At 56.6% G+C, this 26,737-nt stretch overlaps 1 protein-coding gene across 2 annotated transcripts; it reads right to left on the bottom strand.

The window, feature by feature from the left end:
- Positions 1-107: 107 nt before the first annotated feature.
- On the bottom strand, positions 108-26,467 carry ACACB (acetyl-CoA carboxylase beta). Of its 2 annotated transcripts, XM_069794581.1 has the most exons (53): positions 26,175-26,434; positions 25,253-25,677; positions 22,079-22,211; positions 21,454-21,592; positions 21,053-21,162; positions 20,793-20,874; positions 20,216-20,314; positions 19,790-19,899; positions 19,419-19,529; positions 19,038-19,247; positions 18,609-18,779; positions 18,154-18,315; positions 17,767-17,930; positions 17,142-17,292; positions 16,958-17,061; positions 16,214-16,295; positions 15,558-15,703; positions 15,330-15,480; positions 15,054-15,188; positions 14,390-14,536; positions 14,083-14,271; positions 13,656-13,756; positions 13,468-13,556; positions 13,263-13,387; positions 12,736-12,849; positions 12,534-12,647; positions 12,038-12,127; positions 11,812-11,930; positions 11,418-11,555; positions 10,856-10,955; positions 10,654-10,761; positions 10,405-10,461; positions 9,952-9,993; positions 9,659-9,874; positions 9,403-9,558; positions 8,584-8,787; positions 7,884-8,039; positions 7,372-7,494; positions 6,882-7,151; positions 6,443-6,540; positions 6,154-6,274; positions 5,833-5,943; positions 5,147-5,290; positions 4,943-5,063; positions 4,681-4,777; positions 4,391-4,487; positions 4,021-4,156; positions 3,520-3,697; positions 2,964-3,076; positions 2,145-2,299; positions 1,737-1,907; positions 924-1,060; positions 108-794 (listed from the first exon to the last, which is right to left on the bottom strand). In XM_069794581.1, exons 2-53 carry the CDS (start codon positions 25,666-25,668, stop codon positions 668-670), a joined length of 7,140 nt encoding a protein of 2,379 aa, XP_069650682.1. In that variant the 5' UTR covers positions 25,669-25,677; positions 26,175-26,434; the 3' UTR covers positions 108-667. The 2 variants fall into 2 exon arrangements, 1 of the variants encoding a protein (XP_069650682.1); XR_011326618.1 differs by lacking the exons at positions 108-794; positions 924-1,060; positions 1,737-1,907; ... (20 more) ...; positions 10,856-10,955; positions 11,418-11,555 and having other exon boundaries at positions 11,885-11,930; positions 12,481-12,647; positions 26,175-26,467.
- Positions 26,468-26,737: the final 270 nt, after the last annotated feature.

Here is a 26,737-nt window from a genome sequence, read left to right on the forward strand (position 1 = left end):
TTGATGTTCCTGCTGCAACAGCTCCCAGCACAGCTCACTGTTGTCTTTTCTGGGCAATCAGCTACTGATCACTCCCCAACAAGGGGAAGGATGAGACAAACTGCTCCTCAGAGTTCTTGAGTTTATTTTACAACATCAGTTTGAGACTGCTGCTTAAGCGGGGTTACATTTCCTTGTGCTGGTGCCTGGTCAGCCTCAACAGGGCTGTATGGAGACCTTCTCCTTTGTCCCGCTCCCCTGTGGTGCCTGGACCAGTCGGTTTGTACTTCCAGCTCCATCCAGTCTCACGAGACGTGTCTGACACTGGGGCTTATTTTACAGACTAAGGCCAGGGTTTGCAGCTAAAACACAGTAAAATATTTTAGATTCTTTTTAAAACCAACTTCTGCACCAGGTTCAGACTCCAAACTTGGCTTAGGACTTGTTTATCTTCTGCCAAGCTGCCCCTCTAATGAACACCCCCAACACCAGAGAGAACTCTGCACGGATGGCAAGACCATCTTCATGGCTTAAAATACAAACACTGGCATCCTTTATTTAGGCACACAGGTAAGAGTCCAAGGCTTCAGTTCAAGGGCTGAAGAACTGGGTGAGGACGTGAAGTCTGGCCTCTGAGCAGCAGCATGTCCTGGTGCCTCTCCTGCCCCACACGCCACCAGCCACTGGCTCAAGATAGGCCACCATTATCCACTGTTGACAGGACATGGGCAACCTGGGCCTTCTGTGCACGTGTGATGTGCTGAGCCATCTGGATGACGCAGTCCATGGCCACCTCGGGGTTGGCTTGGATCAAGCTGCAAAGAAGACGGGAGAGGGCAACTGCCTCGGAGGCTGAAGGAAGAACCACCTCGTCTCCACCACCTGCTGTCCCCAACCCAGGGGACAGCATTACCCTTTGCAACCCAGCTCCCGCAACCACTTACCTCTGGATGTGCTTGAGCACGTAGTCCCGTTTCAAATACTTGATGTTCTCCCAGATGGCAGACTGGGTGCCATCGTCCTCTTGCATGTGCTTCTCCAGCCACTCCACCACCACCTGGTTGTTGTCCCAGAGGTAGCCCTGGGGAGAGCAGCACCATGAGATGGGGATCCTGCTGCCTGCACAATCTGAGCCTCTCCTTTCTGCTGTGACCTCGGGCTTTTTCCTTCCTCCCATGACAAAACAAGGCAATGGGATTTTTCTTCTCAGTCCTACACATACAGCACAGCATGGCATAGCACACTCCCCCACTCCCATGTAACGGCTACTGGGTAAAAGGTTCAGCCTGGAAATTGAAACTCAGGAAACCTTCATGGGCTGTTTAAAATGCAAAAAGTTAAGGTAAAACATGTTTCTTTTGCATGCCCTCATTTCCCAGCTCAGCAAGCACAGGACTGACATGGCGATGTGTGTGTCATGGCACTTGCATTTGAGAGCAGCTCAAGTGCAAAGACCCCACATCTCATTTCTGCCCTGGGAAGCCCTATCTGATTGTAGAAAATGTTTATTTGGGGACCACCTTGTTACCACTGAGCACCAGCATCCATCTGAGGTCACCCGATTTGAAGAGACAGCCCCAGCCTCAGGGCTGCTCGCCCACCCACCCCGGCACAGGCTGCAGAACAGTAATTCCCATCACACATTTAAACCCTCAGAGAGGCACCAACGAAATGGCTGAGTGATGGGAGAGCAGTGTGACAGCCCTTGGGATGCCTGTGGCTGCACGGATGCCTCAGGAAGCCAGGGCTGGAGGTACCTTCGCAGCTCCTTCTGTCTCCATGAACCAGCGCCGCAGCATGGACTGGATGTGGATGCGGCTCAGCTCGCTGTTTGCCTTCAGGACTTCCACCTTCACCACCTCCTCCAGCAGCAGCCGGCGCAGCCGCCAGTAGAGGAAGGAGCGGGCATTCTTCCACTCCAGGATGTCCTGTAGAAATGGGGACACAGCCCAGGTTTGCCTTTGCAGAAAGAAGAAGAGCTGATGTGCAGCAACTGCTCACTCACAGCTCGCAGCAGTGAATTTGAAGGCAGCTCTGCTGGGCAGGGCAGGAATGGCACATTGAGCTGCAGCCCAGACCCCCAGGAGGGGACTTTGCCTCCTGCTTTCGTGCTGCCACTGCAATACCCCCTGGCCAAGCCCCTTCCCACTGATGCCCTGGCTCACCATGATGACTCCTTTCTCCTGCATGCGGCCCGGTGTGTCGTGCAGGTCGGCGAAGTGCACAGCCACCTGGTAGTACATGGGCAGAAGGAGCTCCTCCCGGGCCTTGAGCTGCTTCTCCAGTTCCCTGCGCTGCGCCTCGGACAGCTCAGGGGTCCCTGCGGGACACACCATGCTGAGTAGCACACCCACCACCCCTGATGGGGTCCACAGGCCACCGTGGGGTCTGGGCTCCACTCTGTGCTCCTACAGCAGCCACCTCTGGCACGAAACAGGGCACCCAGTGTCCTGTCCCTTTGTTTTGCCCAGAGCCCAGCCACAGAAGGCCATGGTCCCGAAGGGGCTGCACTGTGTTCAGTGCCTGCTGCAAGAGAGGTGGGAGGTGGCATTTGCAAGGACTTTGTGGGACCGTGTTTTAGTGGGGTGGAGGGGTGAGGGGACAAAGACCTCCCAACGCAGCCCCACCATCCACTGCAGGCAGGAGCCGATTACAGGGTGAAGGGAGACCCAGTGCATTAAAGGCAGTCTCTGTGCAGATCTGTAATGACTATGTGTCACCTCATTAGGTACTGATTCAGCATGGCCATTGCCATTCTTCATCTCAAAGCATGGGAGAAAAGTCCAGCACCATTTATGGACCCCCCAGGACAGGTGTTTTAAAGTACCACCACATCCACTTGGCAGGCTCCGCCATCAGAAAAGCCATAAAAAATTTTCACAGAGGAACACTAAAGGATTTCCTGATGATTGCCACCATGGTGTTTGAGCCTCATGCTTTGACTTACTGCTACCAATGCCCACAAGCCAAAACGCCCCCCTTACCCAGCTGCTCAGCAAGCTTAGCATAAACCGTATCAATCCTTCTCATGGTCTTCACCAAATCTTTCTTTCTGAACTTGATCTCCACTGTTCCTCCAGGCTCCAAAATGCCTCCCCTGGAAGGAAAGTTTGGTAAAGCAGGGACTGGTCTGCACGAGAGAATAAATCCTGGGACAAGACGTCCAGGAAACTCTTCTAAGAATTAGGGAGAGACAAAACCTAAAAGGGTTTTGTTTCCAGTCTGGGATTCTTGTCTATCCTCCCACTCCTTACAGCTTGCATTAATTCAGGTTAGAGAAAAGGCCTCCCAACCCCCAGAACAATGTTTTACTCTCCCAGAGCCTTCGCTAGATGCAGGAGGCCATCCCCAAGGAGACACCTGCCACACTGCTCTGTAAGAACCCTGGAACTTTTAGCTGATGGGTTTGATTAACTAAAGAGTAAAAAATACAAATCTCAAGCAACTGGAGGTCTCTGCCAGTGGGACTATGACTCTGCAGACCCCATGAGCCAGCCACACACAGGCTACAGAGGATGCACATGTGTTTTGGATGCTGACCTGCTCTCCTGGTCTGCGTAGAGCTCCACGTAGAGGGGGTTGATGGTGGAGTCGATGACCACCCAGGAGCCTCCCCGCAGCTCCGCGTGTGGTGGAATATAGACCAGGACAGGCTGCTTAAAATCCCGGAGGCTATCGACAATGAAGGCGCCGAACTTCAGCATTTGGTCATACATGTCTGAAAGCCAAAGGGACTCAGTGGCTGGGAACCCGGACTGCCGTGGGCCAGGCTATTGCCCCTTGCCTCCTCCTAGCTGCCCAAAGCCACCTTTCTCCATTGGAAAGACCAATCAAGCACCCCAAAACCAGCCCAGCAGGAAGCCACCAAGCCCTGGAACCTGGGTCCTGGCAATGCCCCATCACCTCCCCACCCCAATCCCACATCCTGGAGCGGTGCGGGCAGGACCCTGGTAGGCTGGGTCATCCCAGGACCCCATGGGGAGGCAGGAGTGCTGGCTGTATGTCATTTCACAGGGATCTGGGCACCCCAAGCACAGGTACCTTTCATGCCGCTGGAGAAGCCTCGCCAGTTGGCGAAGATCATCAGCGGGAGATGCTCCCGGTTGAAGTCCCGAATAGCCTGGGCCGTTTTAAAAGCAGAATCTGGAAACCAGACCTGCCCGGCCTGCTGGATTATCTGCAAAAGATGGCAAGCAGCAGTGCTGAGACTGGTGCTGGTACTTCCTGGCATACCACGCTGGCAGGTTGGTGCTATGTGGTGTGCAAGAGCTGGAAGAAAACAAACTGACCAAGAGCCCTTGATTTCACCAGTCTTTAAGGAAAATCAAGACATGCCAAAGGATTATACTAAGCTTTTTCCCTGCTTTCCCTTCCAGCCTCCTCCTGGCTGCACTAAGGTCTCCCCACACACCTTCGCCTCCGAGTCCGGGTTGGCAGGGTCCGCAGGTACTGTCACCTCCACGGTGCGGGTCTCAACAGCGATAACACCAACCGGGAGACCTCCCAGCCTGCAGTGAGGCAGGGTGGCCTCAGCAGAGGCCAGTTCCTCTGCACGCTGCACCCCAGCCCCAGCAGAAAGGTTCTTCCCATCACCATCCCAAAAGCAGTGCCATGGCCCGGGCTTGAGTGGGCTTGATCGTGCATGCAGCCTCCTCACATCACTCTCTGCCCCGGGGCTCCATCCCCTGCTCCCAGCCGTACCTCGCTCTGCCAACCACAACTGTCTGAGCCCACGGCCTCATGATCTCCAGGAAGCTTCCTTGGTCAAAGAAGCCACTCTGCCAGGTCCCCTTGAGAGCTGTAGAACACAGAAAAAAGTGGAGTGGCACAACAGTGAGCACTGAAGGGCTCCCTGTGCACCAACCCACAGCAAAAAGCAGCTTCTGCACCAGGACGAGGGGTCTGCACCTACAAGATATGTTTGGGAGCATTGCTGCTGAGGTCTCGGGTTGCCCTCACTTACTTGGATGGGGTCTCCCTGCCAGCATCCACCTGGGATCGTAGGGTACTTTAGAAGGGACAAAATCAATTTCTCTTTCGATGGGGTCACTTATGGCAGTGATGGGCACCGGGCTCCGGTTATCCTGCAAGGGAGAGCCCCGAAGGGCAGGTCACCAGCCAAGTATAGGGTAACACCCCACACCGCCATCCTGCAGCACCCTCCTACCTTGGGTATGTACGAGAGCCACTGCAGGATAGTGTAGACCCCCTCAAAGTCATCCGGGACGGTGACATGGGAAACACCGTTATTATGCATGATCTGCACGCCTCCCAGCTGGTTATTGGATGTGTAAACTTCACGTCCCAACACCTAGCCAGAATTATTAACAGAAACACAGATCAGTCTCTGCTAACACAGCAGTTGCTCCTCCTTGCTCTGTTTGTTCAGTCAAACCTCTGTACAGGCACATCCCCTCTGGTTTGAGGTTGAATTTCCACCTCTGTCTACCAGGCTGATGTTAAAGCAAAGGGATCCTGCTTTAGACCAGTGCATCGGTTTAGCTAAGCAGGTCTCAAATCAGCTCAAACCAGTACAATTCTGCCCAGAGATGGGTCCTGCCCATGGGACCGGAGCTGAACAGTCCCCATGGCAGCTCTGCCATCCCACCCTGCCCCAGGAGTGATGCACCATGAACTGGCCTCTAAAACAATACCAAATAGCTGCAGGGTGGCATTCCCTCAATTCTCAGTCAGACAAGCACAGTTGCAGTTCCCCTGCAACTCCTCCCAACAGGTCCCATGAGGTGACGTGCAGGGAACTGCCACCTTTTCCCACGGGACAGAGGAGGAGCCCACGCATGTAGTGGTGTGAGGGACAGTGCCAGGGGAGGACACACAGCTGGAGCGCGGTACCTTATTGAGAGCCGTGACGCCAGTGAGGATGATGTGGGAATTCTCCACCTGGATGACACGCTGGCCCAGCCTTACCAGGTACGCACCGATCCCGATGGCACGACAGGTCACCTGGGCAAACACACAAGGACATGTGAGGTTACTGGAGAGAAAGGGCTGCAGCACAGTCCACGAGCACCAGGAGAATGATGCTCTGCAGGGGTCTGCACAGTCGGGTTGCACCAGGTCGCTTATTGCATCCTGTTATTCCCCCCAGGGTGACCATAAAAGCAAGTAGGAGAGAGGGGAGGAGCGGAGCAGGGGAAGGTCCCACAGCTGTACCATGCTGATGGTCACTATTTCGTCATAAGCACGAGAGGACTCCCCAGCGATGGTACCAGCGGCTCTCAGGTTTTCCACCCCAAATCCATTGTCCTTCCCAATGATGTCCTTGAGGACATACCTGCAGGGAAAGCAGAGCCACGGTGGTGTGGGCAGAACAGAGGGAAGCACTCACTTTCATGATGTGTTTGGCAGGATGCTGAGCCAGGACATGGGAGGTGCATCCTGGCGGGGATGTAGGGCAGGGCTTGGGGTGGCTCTGTGCACCCTGTGGAATAGCAGGGCTCACCTGGACTCGCCCCCTTCCTCCACGTGCTCACAGTGCACTGAGTTCATGGCGCTGATCCTTGTGTAGTCCTGGGGAGTCAGGTACAGGTACTTGAACCCCTGCAAATAAAGAGGAGGAGGGTGATTTGTGGATCCCCCCTCCATGCACACGCTCATGTGGGACACAGACCCTCTCCAAACCCAACCCAAACCCACTCCATACATCAACAGTGGCTCAGGGACCACGGCTGGACAAAGCAGCCATGCCAGCACTGGCACCTTTATCTCCACCCCACCGGGGAAAGTGAAGGGAACTGCCCCTGTGGCACTGGGTGCAGGTGTGTGCTCACTCCCCAGCACTGATCCTGCAGTTTTATGTCCCAGTTTAGCTCTGGTCCTTCCTTTCCCAAATAAGTCCTCTGTTCTTTGTTGTGATGGCAGGAGGGGAGGTGCCCACACACCTTGTAGGGGTCCGCAGGGTCCACCCAGGCCACCTGGAATGTGTGCTTTATCTCATCAGCAAAGCCGATGCGGGCGCCGCTGTTGGCAGCAATGTAGATGCGGGGAATGCCTTCGGCCCGCGCCAGCTCAGAGGACCGCAAGAAGACCAGGTCCTCCTCTGGCCCAAAGGAGCCAATCTTGTGTGTGATGTCGTTGCAAATGAGCACTATATCCCGGCCTTCTGGATACTCGGGGGTCTTGAGCTTCATTTTGAAAGCAACCATCCCCACCTGCCCAAAACAGCACAAGGTCACAGGGCAGGCTCCTCCAGAGAAATGGGGTCAGAGCTGGTTACTGCATTAGCCAACAAATAGAAAGCTTGCTTGAGGAGCATCCCCTGGCCTTGAAACACAGCCAGAACGGGGAAACCAACAGCCATTCCCACGTGCCACAGCACAGCTTCCCTCCACCCCTCTTCTCTTGTCCCATTCCCAAATCATCCCCTGCTACCTCGTTCCCTCCAGGGACCCTGTTCATGTGCACCAGGTGTCCCTGCGAGTCCAGCACCAGCTCAGTGTACGTCAGAACATCCTTGGGGTGCAGATCCGAGGAGCCCCACAGCTTGAGGAGAGCCTGCAGAGACACCGCACACAGGATGAGCTGAAACCACTGGACTGCAGGAGCTCTGAGGCTATTGCCGAGCACAGACGCACACTCCTGCAGCAGGCTGGGACTTGGGGTGAGCAAAACTTCATGTTAGAGCCCCCACGCTGCTGCAGACCTCCTTGCACGTGGCTTTCTGGTAAACATCCTCCATGAGTGCAACTATGGCAATTTGCAAGAGCTAGGAATCAGTTTAGAAACGCTTCATATAACGAAAAATGTTGGGGCTTGGGCTCTTTTCTTCTTCTCATTTGCCAGCTCAGGGGAGAGGACTCTTTTCCCCAGATGGGAGTATCTGGGGAGGATGGGGAAGAAAAGCAAATACCTTAATTTGGAGCCTCCTGCTCAGCCAGACTGACCTGCCTGATCATCTCTGGGAAGTCATACACATAGGTGGTGCCCAAGGACTGTGCCTGGAACCGCTTGGCCTGGAGCAGGTCCTTGGTGACGTAGGGGGTGTTGATGAGCATCCCGTGCTGCAGCCCTTGCTTGTCCCCATATGACTGAAGCATGATCTGGAGAGAAGGGCAGAGCATTGGCTGCCTTCCCTGGATGTGCAGGCAAGTCCTCTCTGCAATGCTAAGCTGCAAGAGCCCCGCACGGCTGGAGCACTGCTGAGCTTTGCCTGGCCAAGACACTTGTGCCTGTGGCTCCACTCGACCAAACAACATGATTTTCCACCCCACTCTTTGCTATTGAGGGGACAGAGTGCAACACTGCTGTGCTGCAAGTACCAGTAACACCCTAACGCTGACCTTCACCTCCCAGACCAAAACCTGCCTGACTACGCATCAGCAACACCCCTGGAGCTGGGGTGTCAGCACCATTTGGGAGCAAAGCATCACCCCAAGGTGCCCAACTGGATGCAGCACAGAGGGGAGTGAAACCAGGCTAGCCCTGGGAATGCTCCTGTACAGTCCCAGGGGCTCTGGAACAGACCAGCATTGCAGGTGCATAAAGATTTTTGCAGAAACCACCCCAAAGTTTCGCTATAGCTGATAGCTGTTTAAGCAGTCGTGGTTGGGTTCCCGCTTGCAGCCGCCGCCTGCAGTTACTCACACTGCCGGTGCTGGGGTCCCTCACTTCCTTGTAGAGGCTGATATCCAGGTAGTAGCCAGACTCGGTGGCCAAGACAAGGCGGATGGGGATGGCAGTGGCAGTGGGTGTCAGGCGAATGTTGATCTTCACCTCAGCCTGCAGGACACGCAGCTTCCAGAGGCGGCTGCCGTAGCGCATCACCATGGACCGTACCGACTCCTCAATCTGAGCATGGGACAGCACACAGATGGGTCCCTGGCCCCAGGAACAGCACTGTCCTTGAGCACGCGATGCCAAGGCTAGAGGAGCCATGGTGCATCTCCACCCCAAACAGTCATTTCAGATTTGCTTTGAGCAAGCCCTTCCCTCTCTCCATGCCTCCATCCCTGGGGGCTGGTGCTGCCATCCAACCTCTCCACTGGGGAGAGGGAAAGACGGTGCCCCACAGCCTCTTGAACAGACACAGCCCCACTCCTTCAGACGACACGCTGCCCGGGGGAAGGGCCTGGCACTCAGCCTCATGCCCTCCCATGAACTGCCTGCTTGTCCAAGTCTGTACAAAAATCCCTGATCATTGCAAATCATGAAATCTCAGCACCTCCCCAGAAAACAGCCCACAGCAAAGGTCTGACACAGAAATTAAGTTTCAGGAGCCTCTGGGGCTGCCAAATCCATCCGCCATCCAGGGTTGGGTGGGCACTGGATGGGACCAAGTCTGACAGCCAGCGTGGGGGGTGGCTGCCCGTCCATGCAGTGGTACCGAGCATGGGGGATGATGCAGCCTCCATCCCCAGATCAGCAACACGCTGACAGCAGGAAGCAGGACACCAACAAACACACCTTGGAGGGGTCCATGATGACTTTCGGAACAAAGTTGAGGAAGATGTGGTTGCAGTCAGTGCGGACGGCAGTGTTGCTGAAGGCCACCTCCAGCTCGTCCATCGCCTCCAGGAGCAGACGCTCACCCTCATTCTGCAGGTACTCGAAGGAAGCCTCCTGCAGCACACTGGGCATCTCAGGGGCAGCCAGAGCAACCCCTGCACCTGAAATGTGCCCACTTCTGCCCATACACCCAGGGGACCCAGTGGTGCCTTGCCTTGGTGACGAGATCCGAGTGGCGCACGATGGCGCGGATGAAGAAGCGGTAGTCAGTGGCCTCAGCGCCCGCCTGCACTTTGGCAGCCCCCAAGTAGAGATGCATTTTGTGGTTGGCGCAGGGAATGGCTGTCAGGTCAAAGTTGCGCATGCGGCTCAACTCCAGCTGGAAGGCAAGCGCTGGCTCCAGGTGCCGGTAGATGCGGTCCTCTGCAAACTGGTGCAGCATGGAGGGATAAGTGAGTGGCCGGTCAGGCAGTGCTGGACGGGTTCTGCTCTAACCGCGGTTCTTACCTCGTCCCTGGCTCTGAATGTGAAAAACTTCGGGAATTCTCTCTAGAGCAAAGGGGAGAGAGAGCTCAATGTGAATAATCCTGGCATGCAAAGGATTTTTCCAATTTTCAGTGAATTCATTAAAAAGAAAAAATCTTGCAAGATTCCTCCTCCCCCAAAGGGAAAAAAGCTTGGAGTAATCAACACCTTTTAAAGGCAACTTAAAGCTATGGAGTGGCCATGCAGGAACCATGCATTACTGGAGACATTAGTGGCATAAAGGATAATACAGGAGATAAATCACTCATTGAATCCCTCATTAATTAATTCCCAGCTCCTGATGCACAGTAGGTACATCCATCATGTGACGCTATGTCTATAAGGTACTGAGAGATGTTTCTAGGTATTTTAGGGAGGTGGAAGCACAATGTGTCTAAAGTCATTCTGCCTGTCGGCAGCTCGGTTTGCACTCACCTGCTGGGCAATGAGAAACGTGATTCTTCGGAGACCACAGTTGACGAGGACGTTTTTCTACATAGAAACAGAAGACTCCACCAGTCACGAGAGCTTAAACATCTCCACTGAGGGAGCAAATAAAACCCAAGTGGCTACCATGGGGTGCAACATTTTGGGGAGCACTGCATGGGGATGAGGCAGTGCCTTGGGATATGGTGCCCTGGCTTGCAGGGTCCACAGAAAGGGGATCCAGCCCCAGAAACAGACCTTGGACTGGGCAAAGGCTCTGAAGATGGGCACCAGCTTCTCGTCTTCCATGTGGTCAGCCCAGCGGAGCGCAATGTTGAGGATATGGATCGGCTCCTCATGGACATTCTGGCAACAAAACCCCCCCAGTCAACCCTGACCAGCAGCACCACTGCCATGCCAGCACCACCTGGGGGGGGGACAGCAATGGCATCATGCCCACCTTGCCATCCTCCTCCTCGTAGACACTAGCTCGTGTCTCACTGAAGAGCGCACTCTCCGAAGGCGAGTTGGCAAAGCACGAGATCACTTCATCAAAGTTCCTGCCCAAATGGTGGGGATGGGGTGACACGTCAGAACATTGTGCCCATCACCTGCCTGAAGGGCACAGCGCCAGGGACCTGCTGCGGCACGGATGCAGGTACCAGCGCAGCAGCCAGGGGCATGCACTGGCTCAGCCTGGCTCCGCCAGCCCACAGCTAAGCCACAGCTCATGAAATACAGCTCTGAGCACTGCTATGTTAATGTGCAGATGCTTAACCTGTGCCAGACAAGCTTCCCCCAGGTTCCATGTGCCCCCAAAAGACATGTCATGACCCCACCAGTTAACTGTCTTACTGAAAATACCCAGCCCCAACTGCCGGCTGCAGGAGGAACAGGAGCTGCCTTAAGTGCTGTCCAGCCGCTGCCGGCTTTGGCTCTTCCACCCCCTTTTGCTCTCTAACAATTGCAGCGGCACCCAAAAGGCACATGCATGACCAGCCAGGTGTGTCCTGCACCCCCACCTTGTGAAGTCTTCAAATCTGTTGAAGGCCACCATAGCTCCCATCCGCTGGCTCAAAGGAGAAAAGCCACTGTCCATGAAGAGCTCAGTGCTGTGCCTGGCCAGGTCAGGGTTGGAGATGCTGATGGGGACGGACATCCTGCATGGGGGAGCAAGGAAGCCATCAGCCATGAGCGGAGGCACCGCTCCTGGGTCCAACAGGGACCACGCAGATCCTACATGGGACCCTGACCCAGAGAGGGCTCATCTTGCTCCACTGGCAAAGGGAGAGCACGGTGGGCAGTTCCCTCTAAGGGTCCCTGCATTTTGCATGGAGAAGATGATACAAGCCCAACAGCTTTGCAAAAAGGACCATGTGCAGGGGGAGCAAGATGGGCGTGCAGAGGCCTCTATACCTGTTTGGGTGAGAGGAGGGCAGCACGAACTGGAACTCCACCAGGCAGGTGCCATCCGAGAGCTGCCGGTGCTGCAGGCTGTTCAGTTCGTAGGCAAGGTACCCACGCCGCACGTACACCTGGGGAGGGGGGTGGCAGGAGGTATCACCATGACCCTGCCACCACCACACACATCCATGCCACTTGCCAGAGCTCACGTGCCCCCCATGACCCCCCCAGCCCTCACCTCCAGTGCCGCCATGCGCACCACCTGGTTGGTATGGTAGAAGAAGATGGGAAGCACATCAAAGATGGTGGTTTCTGAGAGGATCAGTTTCTGAAAGAGAAAGGGAGAAAGCAAAATTTAGGGCAAGTATGAAGTGGAACCCCCTTGCCCCATCACAGGATGGGGGATGCACGTTCCAGAAGAGTCCCTCAATGTGGGGCTGGGCAGGACTGGCCACTGGGGTGTCATGGGACACCCAGCCCACCATGGGGACACTGCCAGACCCAGATGTGGATCCACATGTCAGTCCCCCACCAAATGGGGTGAGGAGCAGGGGATGGGGACTGGCAGAAACAGGGTGCACCCTCTCCTCTGGTCTGCACAGGCACAGACACTGCAGCAAGGCTTTGATTGCTTTTTTGGCTATTTTTAAGGCTAAGCCACTTGCAGGCAGACCTCCTCACCAAAGTCACCCGAAAGCCAAATTCCCTCTGTGGAAAATCGCGTGATTCCCAACCTTCAGGTTTTCAGGGCAGTACTCGTGTCCGTACATGTTGATAGCGGAGAGGAAGATGGACTCCACCTGGTTGTACCGCAGCTCATAGGAGGGCAGGTGAGAGGCAATGAGCACCTGCAAGAGAAGAGGTGGCTAGGAGCACAGGGGACGGGGACAGGGATGGGGACAGGGATGCAGACAGCACAGCATGGCACTCGCTGACCTGCCGGGCTCTCAGCGCCACTTTGGAGTGCTCGGTCTTGCTGAGCTGCGTCAGCTCATGGAGGATGGCCGTCAGCTCGTCCGTCAGTGTGGGGTCGCGGCCACACAGCTGGTCCTGCAACGCACGCACCACTATGGTTCGGCTCAGGGCCCTCGCTGTGGGGTGGCTTCACCCCACACTCCCAGCCCCACACAGGCAATGGGGACAAGACCCGAGGCACTAAAACCGGCAAAATACTGCTCTTTGAACCAAGTGCAGCAATGCAGTGCTACAGAGGGGAGATAAAGTCCCCCTAACAAGGCAGGAATGGACACTTGAGTGCAAAATCCAAACCCTGGGAATGCATTAAACAGAAAAAAAAGGGGTTTCTCAGCTGTCCACCTGCTTTCAAGGGGAAAGCACAGGGCTGTGACAGCCACCCGCAGCTGCATCCCATCCTGCAACGGTGCAGAGCTTGCCTCAGCTTATGGGCTTTTCCCTGCTGCCAGCCTTTACTTCTGCTGTCTTGGGGCATGGGCTGTACTCACAATTAACATGGTCACCAGCAGGTTCTTCTTTGCCACCTGGGCATGAGAGAAGATGCTCTCCAGCACGGGGTTCATGTCAGGTTTGCACTGCTCCCGCAGGCTGATGACGCACTTGTCATAGTGAGCTGCAGGGCAGAGCATGGTGAGCCCTGCAGACCCTCCAGAGAGCCCCACAGACCCCTCTGGAGAGCCCCCGAGCCCTCACCATGTTGGAACTGTGTCTCCACTTGCAGGTAGCGTCTTAGCAGGTCCAGTACCACTGCCTTCATGTAGCCCCCGATGCCGCTGCGGTACCTGGGGAGCAGAGCGCCCAGCATGCTGCAAAGCGGGGGGGGGGGGGGGGGGTGTGGACCGGGGATGGGGGGGGGGGGTCACAGACAGTGCAGGGCTCACCTCTGCACCAGCTGCACCAAGCTCTGCGTGTTCATGAAGAAGACCTCCCGTTCAGCCTTCTTCTGCAGCGTGGCTGCGTGGGTGTCCAGCACATTGGCGATCTGCATGGAGAGGGCACAGGGTCCAGTGCAGCTTGGGGCCAGCATGGCTGCAGGGCTGCCAGCTCCCTGGCTTGCCTGGGGACAGTGCTGTTGTATGCAGAACCTTTCGTTTGTTGGGGTTTTTTTTCCCCCAGGTGAAAAATGCAAAGTGACAAATAAATACAAAAACACAAGCATAAAAACACAAGCATAAACCCACGAATGTTTCCCTCGGTCATTTAATAACATCTCTTGGCAGGACAAATTCAGGCAGAAACTCCTAACTAGCTAGAGCTAGTAAAGGAAGCGAAGGTCAAGCTGGGGAGTGCAGCCCCTGCACCACTCACCTGCTGGCTGGGGAAGCTGCAGAGCACAGAGGTGATGTTGCTGGCATACTGTGCCATCACTTTCCGGATCGACTTCTCCACGGACAGGGGGATTCTTCCCGAAATGCTTGTCATGATGTCCTGCAGCTCCAGGAGGGGCAGGGAGGGGTCCCGCAGGGTCTTCATCAGCTGTGCCACCCACTCCTTCACCTGCAGGGAGCAGAAGCTGGTGCTGCCTGCACCCACTGGTGCTGCCTGTCTTGCCATCACAGCAAACATGAGGCAATGGGGCAGGACACCTGGACCGCCTTCGTCTCCCAGCACCCACCTTGGTGCTGAAGTAGGGCTCGGGCAGGCAGTACCCGTTCATGACATTGGTAAGATTGTCCAACACTTTGCGGAGAACCTGGTGCTGCTTCTCACCAGTGATGGGGAGGGTCTGCTGGGCTGGGAGGCCCCCTGTGAATGGCTGTGCCTGGAGGGAGCAGAGAGAGGTGGGCTGGCCCTGGTCCTTGCCAACATGGGAAGGACCCCCACAAGAACTGCAGCTGCCCCAGAGAAACCGCACAACCCCTCCAGCATCTGCTTTTGGTTAGATACAGAGGAAGCACCTAACATTCAGCTTCATGTCTCTGCCAGTGCCCCAACATGTAAACAATGCAGAAAAATTGGAGATGTAGACAGAGTGCTAGAGATACACAAAAAATTCCATGTAAGCTTCTGCACACTAAGTAAGCATGCATGGGATGCTTACGCAGAGCAACACCATGGCACACGGAGCAGCCACTCGAGCCCCAGCGCAGCTGGCTAGGGGATGCAGCATGGTCATATGAGTGCCACCCTGTGCCAGCATGAGGACACATCCCTACTGATGGCCCAGTCAGGGCAGCTCCTCCGTTTGTCCCCCAGTGAGTGACCCTGATGCCCTGCAGGATGCTGTTTGGGAGCAGACAGGAGGGAACAGCAACATGGCCAGCCCCCAGCAGACTCACGGGCTTCACTTTGGTGGGATCATCCAGCTCGAGCCGGGCTATGACGCAGCCCGCCTCCAGCGGCGCGCCCGGCCGCTTGATGTAGTGCACTTGCCCAGCCTCCTCCACCACCAGCGTCATGATGATCTTCATCACCTGGGCGAGGATGGGTGAAACAGTCACCGAGCAAGCAGCACCCACACACTGCAGAGCACCTCAAGCGTTTGTGGGTTTCATTTTTGCCATCCACCAGCACTGCAGGAACGGAGCCCCTCCAGACTCTTCTGCAAAACTCACCTCGATCTCCGCAACAACACTCCCCTCAGCCACGTGGCCACCGTCCTCCACCCTGTACTGCAGCAGCTTCCCTGCGGAGGGTGAACGCAGCACCGTCGGGTCCTTCTCCTTCTCAAAGTCGCATGTTTTGTTGCCGATGGTGATGCGGTATCTTAAGGAGAGGGAAAGGTCTCACCAACCGGCTGCTGTTCAGCAGGGAGGGCCAGTGGGGGCCCAGTGAAGAAGTACCTGTCGATCTCCTCCTTCATGTAGGTGGTGTAGCTGTTGCCATCATAGGAGAGCAGCAGCCCACCGTCGTTCAGCCGGTGCGCGTCTATCTCTATGTGAGTGTGGTTCATGATGATGACATACGTCGTCAGGGACTGGCGGGCAACCTGTGGGCAGCGGCCAGGGAGAGGCCTCAGTGCAACCCCCTGAAATGTGTGCAACAGCCCTGGGGGAATGGTGGGGGGTGAGGAACATCTCCCCGTGCTTGTTGCAAGGGTCAGTGCAGGAGCAGCATGCTGCCATGGGATGGGGCTGTGCTGGGGAGGGCAGGAGGCAGCAACCTCAGGCTGCACCAAAGAGCTGGTTCAACTCGCAGCCTGGAGCTTAGTTAACTCACGGCTCACCTGCTGCTTTCATTCTAAGTAGGGAGTTTTTGCACGAAGTTCAGTTGGGTTTAAAAGCAAGAAAAGGAGATACTTTATTAAACTCGGGGCAAAAGGATGTATGAAAATGTCTGTCTAGTTAAAAATGAGGTTAATAACCTCATTTTATGTTGCACATTTCTAAAGGACAACCTTGTATTTATTGCATCTTTTGCCTTCAGGACAGGAGCACATGTCCCTGTCCCCATGACAAGTGCCATGGCCAGTTCGGGAGGAGCACAGCCCAGCCCTCACCTGGAGAACATACTTCATGCCCTCATAGATGAGCTCCACGTCAACAATGTTCAGCAAGGAGGCTGCTGGCAGCACCTGCCCCCTGAAACACAAGGGATGGGTCTGGCACCACAAGTATTGCTTGCCTTGCATGCCAGCAAGGAGCCAAGTGTGCAAGATGTCAGCGGTGCTGCTGGCGTTGGGCCATGAGGCCTCTGAGCTGACTGCGGGAGGGTGTGAAGGTGACCGGAGGGAACAAGCATCTGCTTTAAATGACCTACGTAAGCACCTTGTAAAAAAACGCATCCGGAGGCAGGCCAGACACCAGCAAAGCATGCTCAGATAAAGACGCGGGGGAGAGCCCCGAGCATCTTCCAAGGCCAGAGGAATAACCTTGACATTCAAGTGCAAAACCAAAAGCAAACTGCGTTCAGCCAAGCCACCTTCCCTTGAAAGACGTTTTCCCAAACGTGTGAAACTTTTTCCCCTCTCCAGACAAAGCGATAGCTGAGAAGCCAGAGCTGTGAGTCACAGCAGGTACCCTTTTTCCCAGGCTGTTGCAGTGCCACAGGCACTACCTCCAGATTTGCAAAGCTTTTGCAGCAAAAGGGGGAAGGAAGATGGCCCAGGGAGAGAAAAACTCAGGCCTCCATGATTGCAGGAGCCACATGGGCTGCCAGGAGCAGCCCTTTAGGACATGCAATGCCTGTAACCCCTGTGCCCATGGCATGGCCGAGTCCCCGTCAGGCAGCCCCCACTCCACACCTCTCCAGCGAGTGCAGGAACTCGGTCATGCACGTTCTGAAGGCGGCATCCGCGACGTTGAGGGCACCGCAGACGACACCCAGCATTGTGTCTGGCTTCTCTGCCTGGGGTGGGCAAAAATAACAGGGTTTGGGTCTTACACCAGAAGGGGAGCGGTGACCCCAGGGTGGCCAGTCTTCCCCACCTGCACTTTCTCAGCGATCAGATGGTCCAGCCAGCCGGTGTCTATCTCGTTGTTCTGGAACCTCTCTGTCTCCAGCAGCTTAATCAGATACTCTACTGTGGTCCGGAAATCCCCGCGGATAGACAGCTCTTTCAGGGCGACCACCATGTTCCTTTTAGGGAGCAAAACCCTCCATTAATGACTGATGAGGTGGTACTTGGCTTTCAGCAGAGAAAACTGGGGAACCACAGAGACCAGAGTGATGAGTTCCTGAGCCCTGGGCACCCTCATGCCTGGGTGAAACAGCCCCACAGTCAGCACTGACTTAATGAAACACTTAAATACCCAAGACAGACTCATTAAATTTTGCTCAATTACTGAATGACCATTGCTGTTCAGTGGCACTAAGCATGTGCTTAGCAGATCACTACAATGTGCCTTTAAGGATCACATTGATAAACTGGGGCCGTAGCACCACCACAGTCCAAAAACTTTGGCTTTGGCCAGTGTCTGCAACATAAACAACCTGCTCAGCACAGTGGCACCATTCTGGTTCTCTAGGATAAATGCTACTTTTTCCAGCTCATGCATCAATTGCGAATCTTCCCGGGGACACCTGCTCTCCACGCCATCCCACTGGACTCACGAGATGGCCTCCTCCCGGTTCTCTCCCCACGAGAAGCAGTGCCCGAACTGGGAATCGGCGAATTCGTGCAGCCCCCCGGCTGCCGCCACACTGAAGTACCCCCAAACATTCTTGCTGCTGCGGAAGTTCAGCTCCTGCACTGTCCCCGAGCTGGGCTTGAAACCCTGGGTGAAGACAGAGCAGAAGACATGGAGAAACCAGGCTTGAGACTCATGCAGAGTAAACAGGGAAGGGGAATCCCCGTGCCATTTATCAGTCTGCACGCAGATCTCACTGATCCCATGGCTTCAATGCCCATGAACATTGTCCAGCTGAGGAGGACTGTGCCCCGTACAAACCTGTCCCCACATGCAGGGCCAGTGCACTAGAGTCCATCTCCCAGCTCACCTCCTCGGGGTTCTCACTGGTGATCCGGGCAGCAATGACGTGGCCCCTGGGCACTGGGGTGTTGGTGGGGCTGTGGAAGCAGATGGGTGTATCGCCCCAGGGGCTCTCCCCATACAGCACCCGGATGTCTTTTATCCTGTGCAAGGGGATGCCCATTGCAATCTGCATGAGAAATGAGGACTTCAGCATCCAGAACAAGACTTTAGCATCAAAATTACAACCGGGAGACATCGACAGGTGGTCTGAATGAAGAGCAAGGGGAAGCGGCATCATGCTGCAGGCAGCTGCTCCCGGCAGAAGCGAAGGAGGAATGTTACATTGCTTCCGCCTGCACCCTACATGCTGTTATGTGGGACAGATTCCCTCTGCCAGGCTCCAGCCTAGCACTTCTCCCTAAATTACAAAATTGCTTCACCTAACACGCCTTGCAAAGTCACCTGTGTGCACTCAGGTACCTGTAGCTGGGCAGCGGGGAGGTTGACATCCGCAATCATCTCTGTGCAAGGGTGCTCCACCTGCAGGCGCGGGTTCAGCTCGAGGAAGTGGAAGCTCCCGTCCTTGCTGTAGAGGTACTCAACGGTGCCCGTGCTCACGTAGCCAACCATCTGGGCCAGGCGGACCGCGCACTGCAGGAGAGGGCGAAACCACCGTGGAGAGTAATGACCCTCTGTTCACTGCAGCAGAGTCGGGGTCTCCCAAGCAAAATGGCAGCAGTGTCCTTGCATGGACCCAAGAAGACAAGCAGGGCTGGGGGTCCCCCCTTAGATTGGGGGCTCCCTCCCTTCCTTAGAAGCTTCAGGTGCCAAAAACCACAATAAACCCAGCAAGGATCAAACCAGTTTCTCACTAAAACTTTGTACTGTCCTAAGACCAGGGCCACCCACCTGCTCCATCACCTCGGTGACAGAGGGTGCCGCAATGGTGGTGGGCGCCTCCTCGATGATCTTCTGGTGCCGGCGCTGGATGGAGCAGTCACGGCCAAAGAGGGAGATGGCATTGCCATACTCATCAGCCAGCACCTGCACCTCGAGGTGCCGCGCGTGCTGCGCCAACTTCATCAGGAAGACAGGGGACCCAGGCGCCTCCGCCTGCACCTGCGGTGAGAGAGAGGGTCATGCTCTGGCATCACCCCCCAAATTCATCCCAGGATGGAAGCAGATCCTGTGGCGAGCCCAGGTGGGAAGCACAAGATGCCTAGAGTGTGAGCAGGACCCTGCTGCATGCCCCAAGATGGGACCGGGATGGGGGCTCCGGGCACTTCTCACCTGCCGGAAGCAGGTGCCAAATTCCTCCGCTGCCTCCACTTTTCGGATGCCTTTGCCCCCACCTCCTTCTGCTGCCTTGATCATCAGTGGGTAGCCAATCCTCTTGGCCACCTGAGGGGGGACAAGGACTGGGGTGACTGAAATGCTCTGGACCCCAACCCATCACCCCCACGGTCCACCCTGCCCCAGCCCCATGCATCCCCAAGCAGGATTGCCCCAAGCCACATCCATGCAGAGGGACAAACTGCTGCTGAAACATCCTTGCATCGCTGTCACACGTGCTGGGAGGCCAAAAGGCCCAGGGCATGCAAGCTCTAAAGAGAAATAATGGTGGATGGGAGACAAGCAGCTGCCCGTGGGCTCAGCTTTACCTCCAGGCCTTCCTCCACATCCTTCACACAGCCCTGCTTGTACGTCTCGAGGGGGATGCTGATCATCTGCCGATGCTTCTGGTCCTCCTCGGACCACTGGGCCACCAGACCTGTGGGCACAGCCAAGGCTACAGTCACCACCACGGTGGAATGGCTGGGGTGGCATGCTGGCTGTGCCCAGGGAGCTGAGGACCCCCGTTGGCACATGCCATTTCCCCTGTTTCCAGGTACCCCCGTCTCCAAACACCCCTGTGCCTGAACCAGCAGCTGCTCAGCTGCAGTGCGGTCCCCAATATCTGGAGCCACTCTGCAGCCAGATGGGCCAGGGACACAACCCTGGTGCTTGCTTTGGGGGAGAAGGAGGGGCAGGGAGGAGAGAAATGGGGGAGCGGGGAGGGTGTGCAGGGCTGGGGAGGAGGCGCTTACCACTCCCGCTCCACGGCAGCGTGGGGATCTGGACCGTCTGAGCCACAATGGTAGAGGCGACTTTGTCCCCCAGTGCCCACATGGCATCGCGGGGGGGACCTTCGAACAGGGAGGGAAGGGGTGAGCTGGGCCAGCCTCACCAGCTAGCCTGTCCCCATCACACGGATACTGCAGAAAGCTGCTCCCCACTGAGCTTGCACCATCAGCCCTTCTGCAAAGAGTGGGGATGTGGGAAACACCCCCAAACCCACTGCCCGGTTCAGGACAGAGCTTGATCCTTCTCCAAGCGGGCACCTGGGCTGTCCTCTGGCTGGGCAGACTACGAGGTCTGGTCCCACTCAATGTTCCTCTGTAAATGCTGCATCATCATGAGCGTTACAGGGAAAACCCAGAAAACAGCAAGATTCCTGGGACAGCTCCAGAAAACTGGCCTGAGGACTGCCACACCACAGGATGGACATGCCAGACACACAAAATGGGCTTTGACCAGCAGTGTCCCTAAGGAGCGAGCGTGCATGCACACACTAGCCCAATGCCCACGGCTCCCGCTGGCACAGGGAAGGCGGCGAGACCTTACCTAGGAAAGCTATCCCATTTTTCTGCAGCAGCTCTGGCAGCTTGGGGTTTTCCGAGGCATGTCCCCAGCCAGCCCACACTGCCTGGCACAAGACAAGGAGCAGTGCAAGCTGTTACCTCCCTGCGCTGGCATCCTCCCATCGCCCACAGCATCGTGCCTGCCTCCTCTGCACGGAGGGATGTCACCCCATTTCTGAGTGCCCCTTCGTCCCCACCTGCTTCCCTCGACAAAGAGATGGGAGGCCCGCGAGTGGCTGCTACCTGGACTGGGATCCGTTTGGAAATGTCCACGATCAGCTCCACATTGGCGTAGTTGTTGTTGTTGGCCCCCCCGGGGACAGGCACGTAGTGATCTGCCATTTTGATGTACTCTGAAAGACAGCGCATGGCAGCGGTGGGAGCCAGTCCCCTGAGCCACATCTCACTTGCATGGTGCCCCTTGCACCCTCTCCCCAAATTCTCCATCCTGGGGAGGTTGGGTGGGGTGGGGTGGACAGGAATTATTTACTCCTGGATCTGGCTGCACAGGAGGAAAGTGTGTGACCCTGGGCTGTGCAGACCCCCCCGTGGTACCCAGCAGCAGTGCAGGGAGAAGGAAAGGGCTGCTCTGGCTCAGCCCCAGGGCAGGGAACATCTCTCACTGGGATGCTTTTAGGAATTACCCGCATTAGCCTTGAGGTCTTCAGGGGTCACCATGACCACGAAACGAATGGCACGCTCGTTTCGGAACATCTCGTAGGCCCACCGGCGGATGGAGCGCATGCACTTCACAGCAGCAATGCCATTGTTGGCGATGAGGACCTGGGGGGACGGGGAAGCAGGGTGTCTGGCTGAAACCTCTCCTTGCTGCTGGGGCATGGGGCTGGGCACACAGCCCTGAGGGATGGCAGCATGGAGGTGAGGGCTGGGCACAGGTGGTGAGCAAAGCAGGGCAGCTGCGCTAACATGGGCACTTTGCAACAGCCAGTTGTACATGTTGGTGGAGGAGGAGGCTCCTTAACAGCAGCTTTGGTGCCTGGCACTGGGGCTAACAAAGGACGGGACTTTGGCCTTCATTTGTGCCAGCCATGCAAAGCTGCTGCAAGCAGCTGACATGCAAGGGCAGCGCTGGGAGGGTTTCCAGCCCGTGAGGGTGGGTGAAGCTGGGGGATGAACAGCTCTGGGCTGCCCCAGGCTGCCATTGGTCTGAGCCTGATGGGCACGGGAGTCTTAGGCAACACTCAAGGATGCTGCCATGAAAAGCAACGACCCACCACCCAGGCAAAAGCAGGGGTGCATGGGAAAGACCTTCTCGATGACACGGTTGCCCCCGAAGCAGGTGACGAACTCTGCCGGCGAAGCGACGGTGAAGTCCCGTTGCAGATCCATTTTCCTGTGCTCGCGGCCCCTCTTTGCCAGGTGCAGCCCGGACATGCTAGGCCTGCGGCAGGATGTGATGGCCGTCAGCAAGCCTGCAGTTGCACGAGCAAACCTTTGCCAGGCGTGACTCGTGCTGCTGCTGGATCCAGCTTCCCTGGGGGTCGGATCTGCAGAGACCCCGGCAGCCTGCAGCAGCGGGCACTGGAGACCAGATGGTGCCCCCTCCACAGTTTCTTCCAAGGAAAGCAATAAAACCCTTCACCCTGCTGACACACACAGGGAACATTGGGATTCACCTTCCTCGCTACCAGATCCCTGTCATGCATTGGGATCTCTCCAGGGACATTTAACACTCGCTGTAACACCGCAGAGGAAAAGTACTTTTGACTGAGTTATATGGGGCAAGCAATTCAGGGTGAACAGAGGTTCCACAAACAGCCCCCCCGCCCCGCTAGGATCGTTACACACACAAATGCCCCTTTGCAGTGGCCAAAGTCTGCTGCAAAGCCCCTGCAGCTCCTGGTTCACACCAAGCCCCATTGCAGAGGTGTATCTATCACCCACATCCCTGGATGAAGCCTGGAGCAGCCCCGGCTGGGTGGTAGGAACACATACAGGGGATGGCACAGAGCATCCCTTCCCCAGCATCCGTGCAAGGCAAGCAGGATTGCTGCCTCTAAATCCCATGGCACGAGCACCAGGTCTCCAAGGGGCGCGGCTGGAGGTGCCCCTACAAGACCACCTCAAGCTGCACGAGGGTCACCTAAGGGGAAGCAAAGAGCAGGCAGCGCTGTGCAAGAAACCTTGCAAAGAGCAGGATGCACCACTCCCAGCAGCTGCCTTGGGAATTTGCTCTCGCACAACCTGCAACAACAGCAGCCACAGCTCCTTGCCAGATCAGACTCCATCCTGCCTGCGCTGCCTGCTCCACAACCCCAAAACACCTTCCCAAGCTCACCACACTGCTGGCCAGACTCACCCTTACCATGGTTTTCCACTGAAGGCACTTCCATGCCCTCCGGAGTCTATTCCCTGTTTCACAGGCCATCATGCATCCCCAAAGCTGGCAGGTCAAAGTGGGCTGTGCTGGCAGCAGGATGGCCGGACCAGCCCCTCCGCAGGGCTCCAGCCCCAGCAGCACTATCAGGCAGCCCTCACGCCTCCCACCTCCTGGCACGGTGGCAGCGGGCACAGGAGGCTCTGGCAGCGCCGGCAGCCCATCACGGGCAGGCAGGGACCTCCCTGGCTGCCAGGCACATGCCTTCCCGCAGCTCTGCCCAGAGTTTTAAGCAACTTTCTATTTTAATTAGCAGGTTCACATTCCCCCCTCATAACTCAGCCAGATTTTGAACTGTTGATTGTTATTCCAAGGCTGAGCTATAAATAAGCAAAGGAAGAAGGACCCCCCCAAATGAGCAGATATCACACGAGTAGCACTTGGCGCATTTATTTTAAGGGGAAATGTGTCAAAACCCCCTAGGAGGTTGGGAAATGTCCCAATCTCTCCATGCACTCAGGGTATTTTTCCAAGTAGCTGGAGCACTGCAGCACCCAGCGGTGCTGGGTTTATCGCACTCTGGCACATCCCCCGTGCTGCTCAGCAGCTCTGCTGCTCTCCCAGGGCCAGCCGCACTGCCCACCTCCCTCCCACAACCCTGAACCCCACCACAAAGCCTGTGCCAGCACACCCGTCCCATCCTGCGAACTGCACCAACCACGTCTACAACATGACTCAGGCAGCGACATAAGGAAATTCCTCCCGTGTTAAAGCGCAGATGAGCAGCAGCGATTTCCCGCTGGCAGCACGGTGCATGAAACTGCCCAAAACCCCAGCTAGGCAAGAAGACACCGCTGGGCTGTCAAGTTTCATAACATGTCCCCATAGCCAAAGGTCTTTTATTTTTAACCTGGAGCAGAGCAGCCAGGAGGAGCTAGGCAGCTGCACTTTGTTTCCAGTTATTTATAATGGCCGTCAGCTGTGCTTGCATGGGAAGCTGCTCTGCACAAGCCAGCAGGCAGCACCGAGCTGCCCCACAGCCCTGCCAGCGCTGGGCAAAAGGCACTGCAAAGCTACCCACAGAACAAAGCTCATCCACTTTTTATCAACTCATAGCAAAACGAACTACCAAAGAGCTACTTTTCTGCCCTGAATAATTTATCTGCAACAGTTGCAAGGGCAAAGGAAGGGCAGGAGCAGCTCAGGAACACTCCACGTACCCCACTCCTCCCAGGATGCTCTGTCTCCCCATGTGCAATAGCAGGAGCGTGTAAACATCCCCCGCCATAGCAGAAGGAAAGTACAGGTGGCAGCAGGAGCAGGTCCCAGCCCTGGGGGCACAAGGCAACATTTGCACATGCAGGTGCCCTGTCAAAAGGCTCAGCTCCACTTACAGGTTTACACACATGCCATGAAATGCCTCCAGCAATGGTCATGCACAAAATGTGCACCCAGAAGAACAGCGAGTGCAGGGAAAACACCAGCAGCACCCACTGCTGCCCATCCGCACACTCACCACCACAAGCGACCCCAACCTTGTCTTGTCACACAAGAAAATCCCTGCTCCCCGATGTACCCCTCTACTGTGCCAACCACAGCCGCAGCCTGTGCCTGTGTGCATCAGCACAGCCTTTCCCAGCACCAGGAGGTAGTGCAGGGACAGAGAAAAGCAGCAAAATGAGAGAAAGCTGTGAGAAAACAGGAGCAATTGGGCAATTTGGCTGCAGCGCTGGGGATCGTGTTTGAAGGAATGCCATGCACACTAAAAGCACTTTCCACCCTGTTCTTTGACATCCAAAATCGCTGTAACGGAGCAACCCCTGCCCCAGTCCTTGCTGCAGTTGTGCATGTGGCGCTGCTGTCACACAGAGCACTTGGGCGTGTCTGCTCCTCCCGGGGTGCTGCCATTAACCTTATTATCAGGGTTTTTCATGCAGCACCTAGCCCAAAGGGGCAGGACAGGGGCATCAATTTGGGGCTTCAAGAAACACATGCATGTGCACCCCAATTTTAGCAACAGGGTCCCTGAGAAATGCGCCCACAATCTGCCCACCCCAAATGGGGCATCTGTGGACCACCACTGCTCCCGACCCCACGTGTCATACCTCATGCCGGCAGTGGGCTCCAGCAAGGCGGTCACAGCAGGGGTCTCGATGCCGGTGCCCCCCGCCCCAGCCAGGCTGCACCGTCTGCCCACCCTAAAGGCTGCAGCCACCAGCTCATCATCGGAGGAGTTGTCCTCAAAGGAGCCCAGCACAAATTTGGCCAGGGCCGGCCGGCGGAGAGCGGCAGGGTTGTACACCACGATCTGCTCCTGGTCCCCCGCCGCAGCCTTGCTGGCCCGTGGTGGTGGGTTGGGGGCCGGGGGGCTTGCCCGTGCTGGTGGCTTGGCTATGGTGGGAGCAGCCAGCTGCTCTGCCGGGGTCTGCTCCGGCTTCTCCTCCTCCCCGGGCTGAGGGCTGGACATTTTGGCCCAGATGAGCCACACCAGCACCTGCAGGAACAGGGCAGCCAGCAGCATTCACCTGCCCTGGGGAGAGGCACAGAGACACTCTGTCAGGGAGGACCCCCATCAGCCAGTCTGGGGTCACAAGAGCCGCCCCCTAAAACACCAAGGCCTCTTCCCCACTACACCCCACACAGCAGCCCCCCACAACACCCAGCCAGACCCCCCTCCAGCTTGGTCAGGCCACCTGAAGGCTCAGCTGGAGCTATTTTTACTCCCCAAAACAGGAGCAGCTTGGAGCAGGGGGGGACGGGGATGGGGGGGGCGACACAGCCTTCACGTGGCACCAAGGGGGCTGAAATGGCCCCTCGCCTCCCCAGCTCCTCACAGCATCCTAAGGATAGCAGTGAGGCTGCCCCACCAACCACTGCCCCAGCTCCTCACAGATCAGGGGGCCCTTAAACCAAAACCCCAAGTCTCTACAGGCAGTAAAAGCTACAGGTGGTCATGAGGGAAAACCACCACAGCCCCGCCACGCTCCCCTCAGCCCAGGCCCCTTCCTGAGGGAAAGGGCCACTCACCATAGGTGCCGAGCTCTGTGGGTCCCCCCCCTCTCTCCGCCCCAGCAGGGACAAACACCGGCTGCGCCTGCCCGTACCGCAACTCCTGGTCACGCTTATCTCAGTCGGTCACTCCGTCCACGTCAAGCCAAAAAAGCCGGCGCGGTGCCAGGCCTCAGGGCGAGAGCCACGCCGTGGGGGGAGCACGTGCCCCGGCCCCCCATGTCCCCTGAGTCTCATGGTCGCGTTACTGTTGCGTTCTTGCACGTGACAGTAACGTCAAGCAGAAATATTTCCCTGTTAATGTGCCTGGAAAACTTCGAGTGGAAAGCCAGGGTGGTGGTGGGGCAGGGAGGGGAGCCTGGTCACGGCCAGCCAGGACACCTGATCCTTGGGGGACAGAAGCACCCTGGCTCCGTGCCTGGTCATGGGGACAAGGAGAAGGACAAGCTCCCGCACCTGCGGCTTTGCCTCCCCAGCAGGGAGCAGGGACACCCATGCACCCCCCCACTGCCCCCTCACCCCAGACCAGCACTCATTGCAGAGCCAGGGCCTCACCTCAGGCCCCCCTCCCTCCCTGCATT

Source organism: Haliaeetus albicilla, chromosome 10, assembly GCF_947461875.1.
Source record: "Haliaeetus albicilla chromosome 10, bHalAlb1.1, whole genome shotgun sequence".
Taxonomy (NCBI): Eukaryota; Metazoa; Chordata; class Aves; order Accipitriformes; family Accipitridae; genus Haliaeetus; species Haliaeetus albicilla.

Excerpts from the sequence above, each read along its gene's own strand:
- ACACB (XM_069794581.1), bottom strand. The coding sequence starts at position 25,668 with ATGCTGCTGGCTGCCCTGTTCCTGCAGGTGCTGGTGTGGCTCATCTGG. Across the intron at positions 19,530-19,789 it reads ATGTGGAGGAAGGCCTGGAG|GTGGCCAAGAGGATTGGCTA; the intron begins GTAAAGCTGAGC and ends GTCCCCCCTCAG. Across the intron at positions 5,064-5,146 it reads GGCTCTCGTACATACCCAAG|GATAACCGGAGCCCGGTGCC; the intron begins GTAGGAGGGTGC and ends TCTCCCTTGCAG.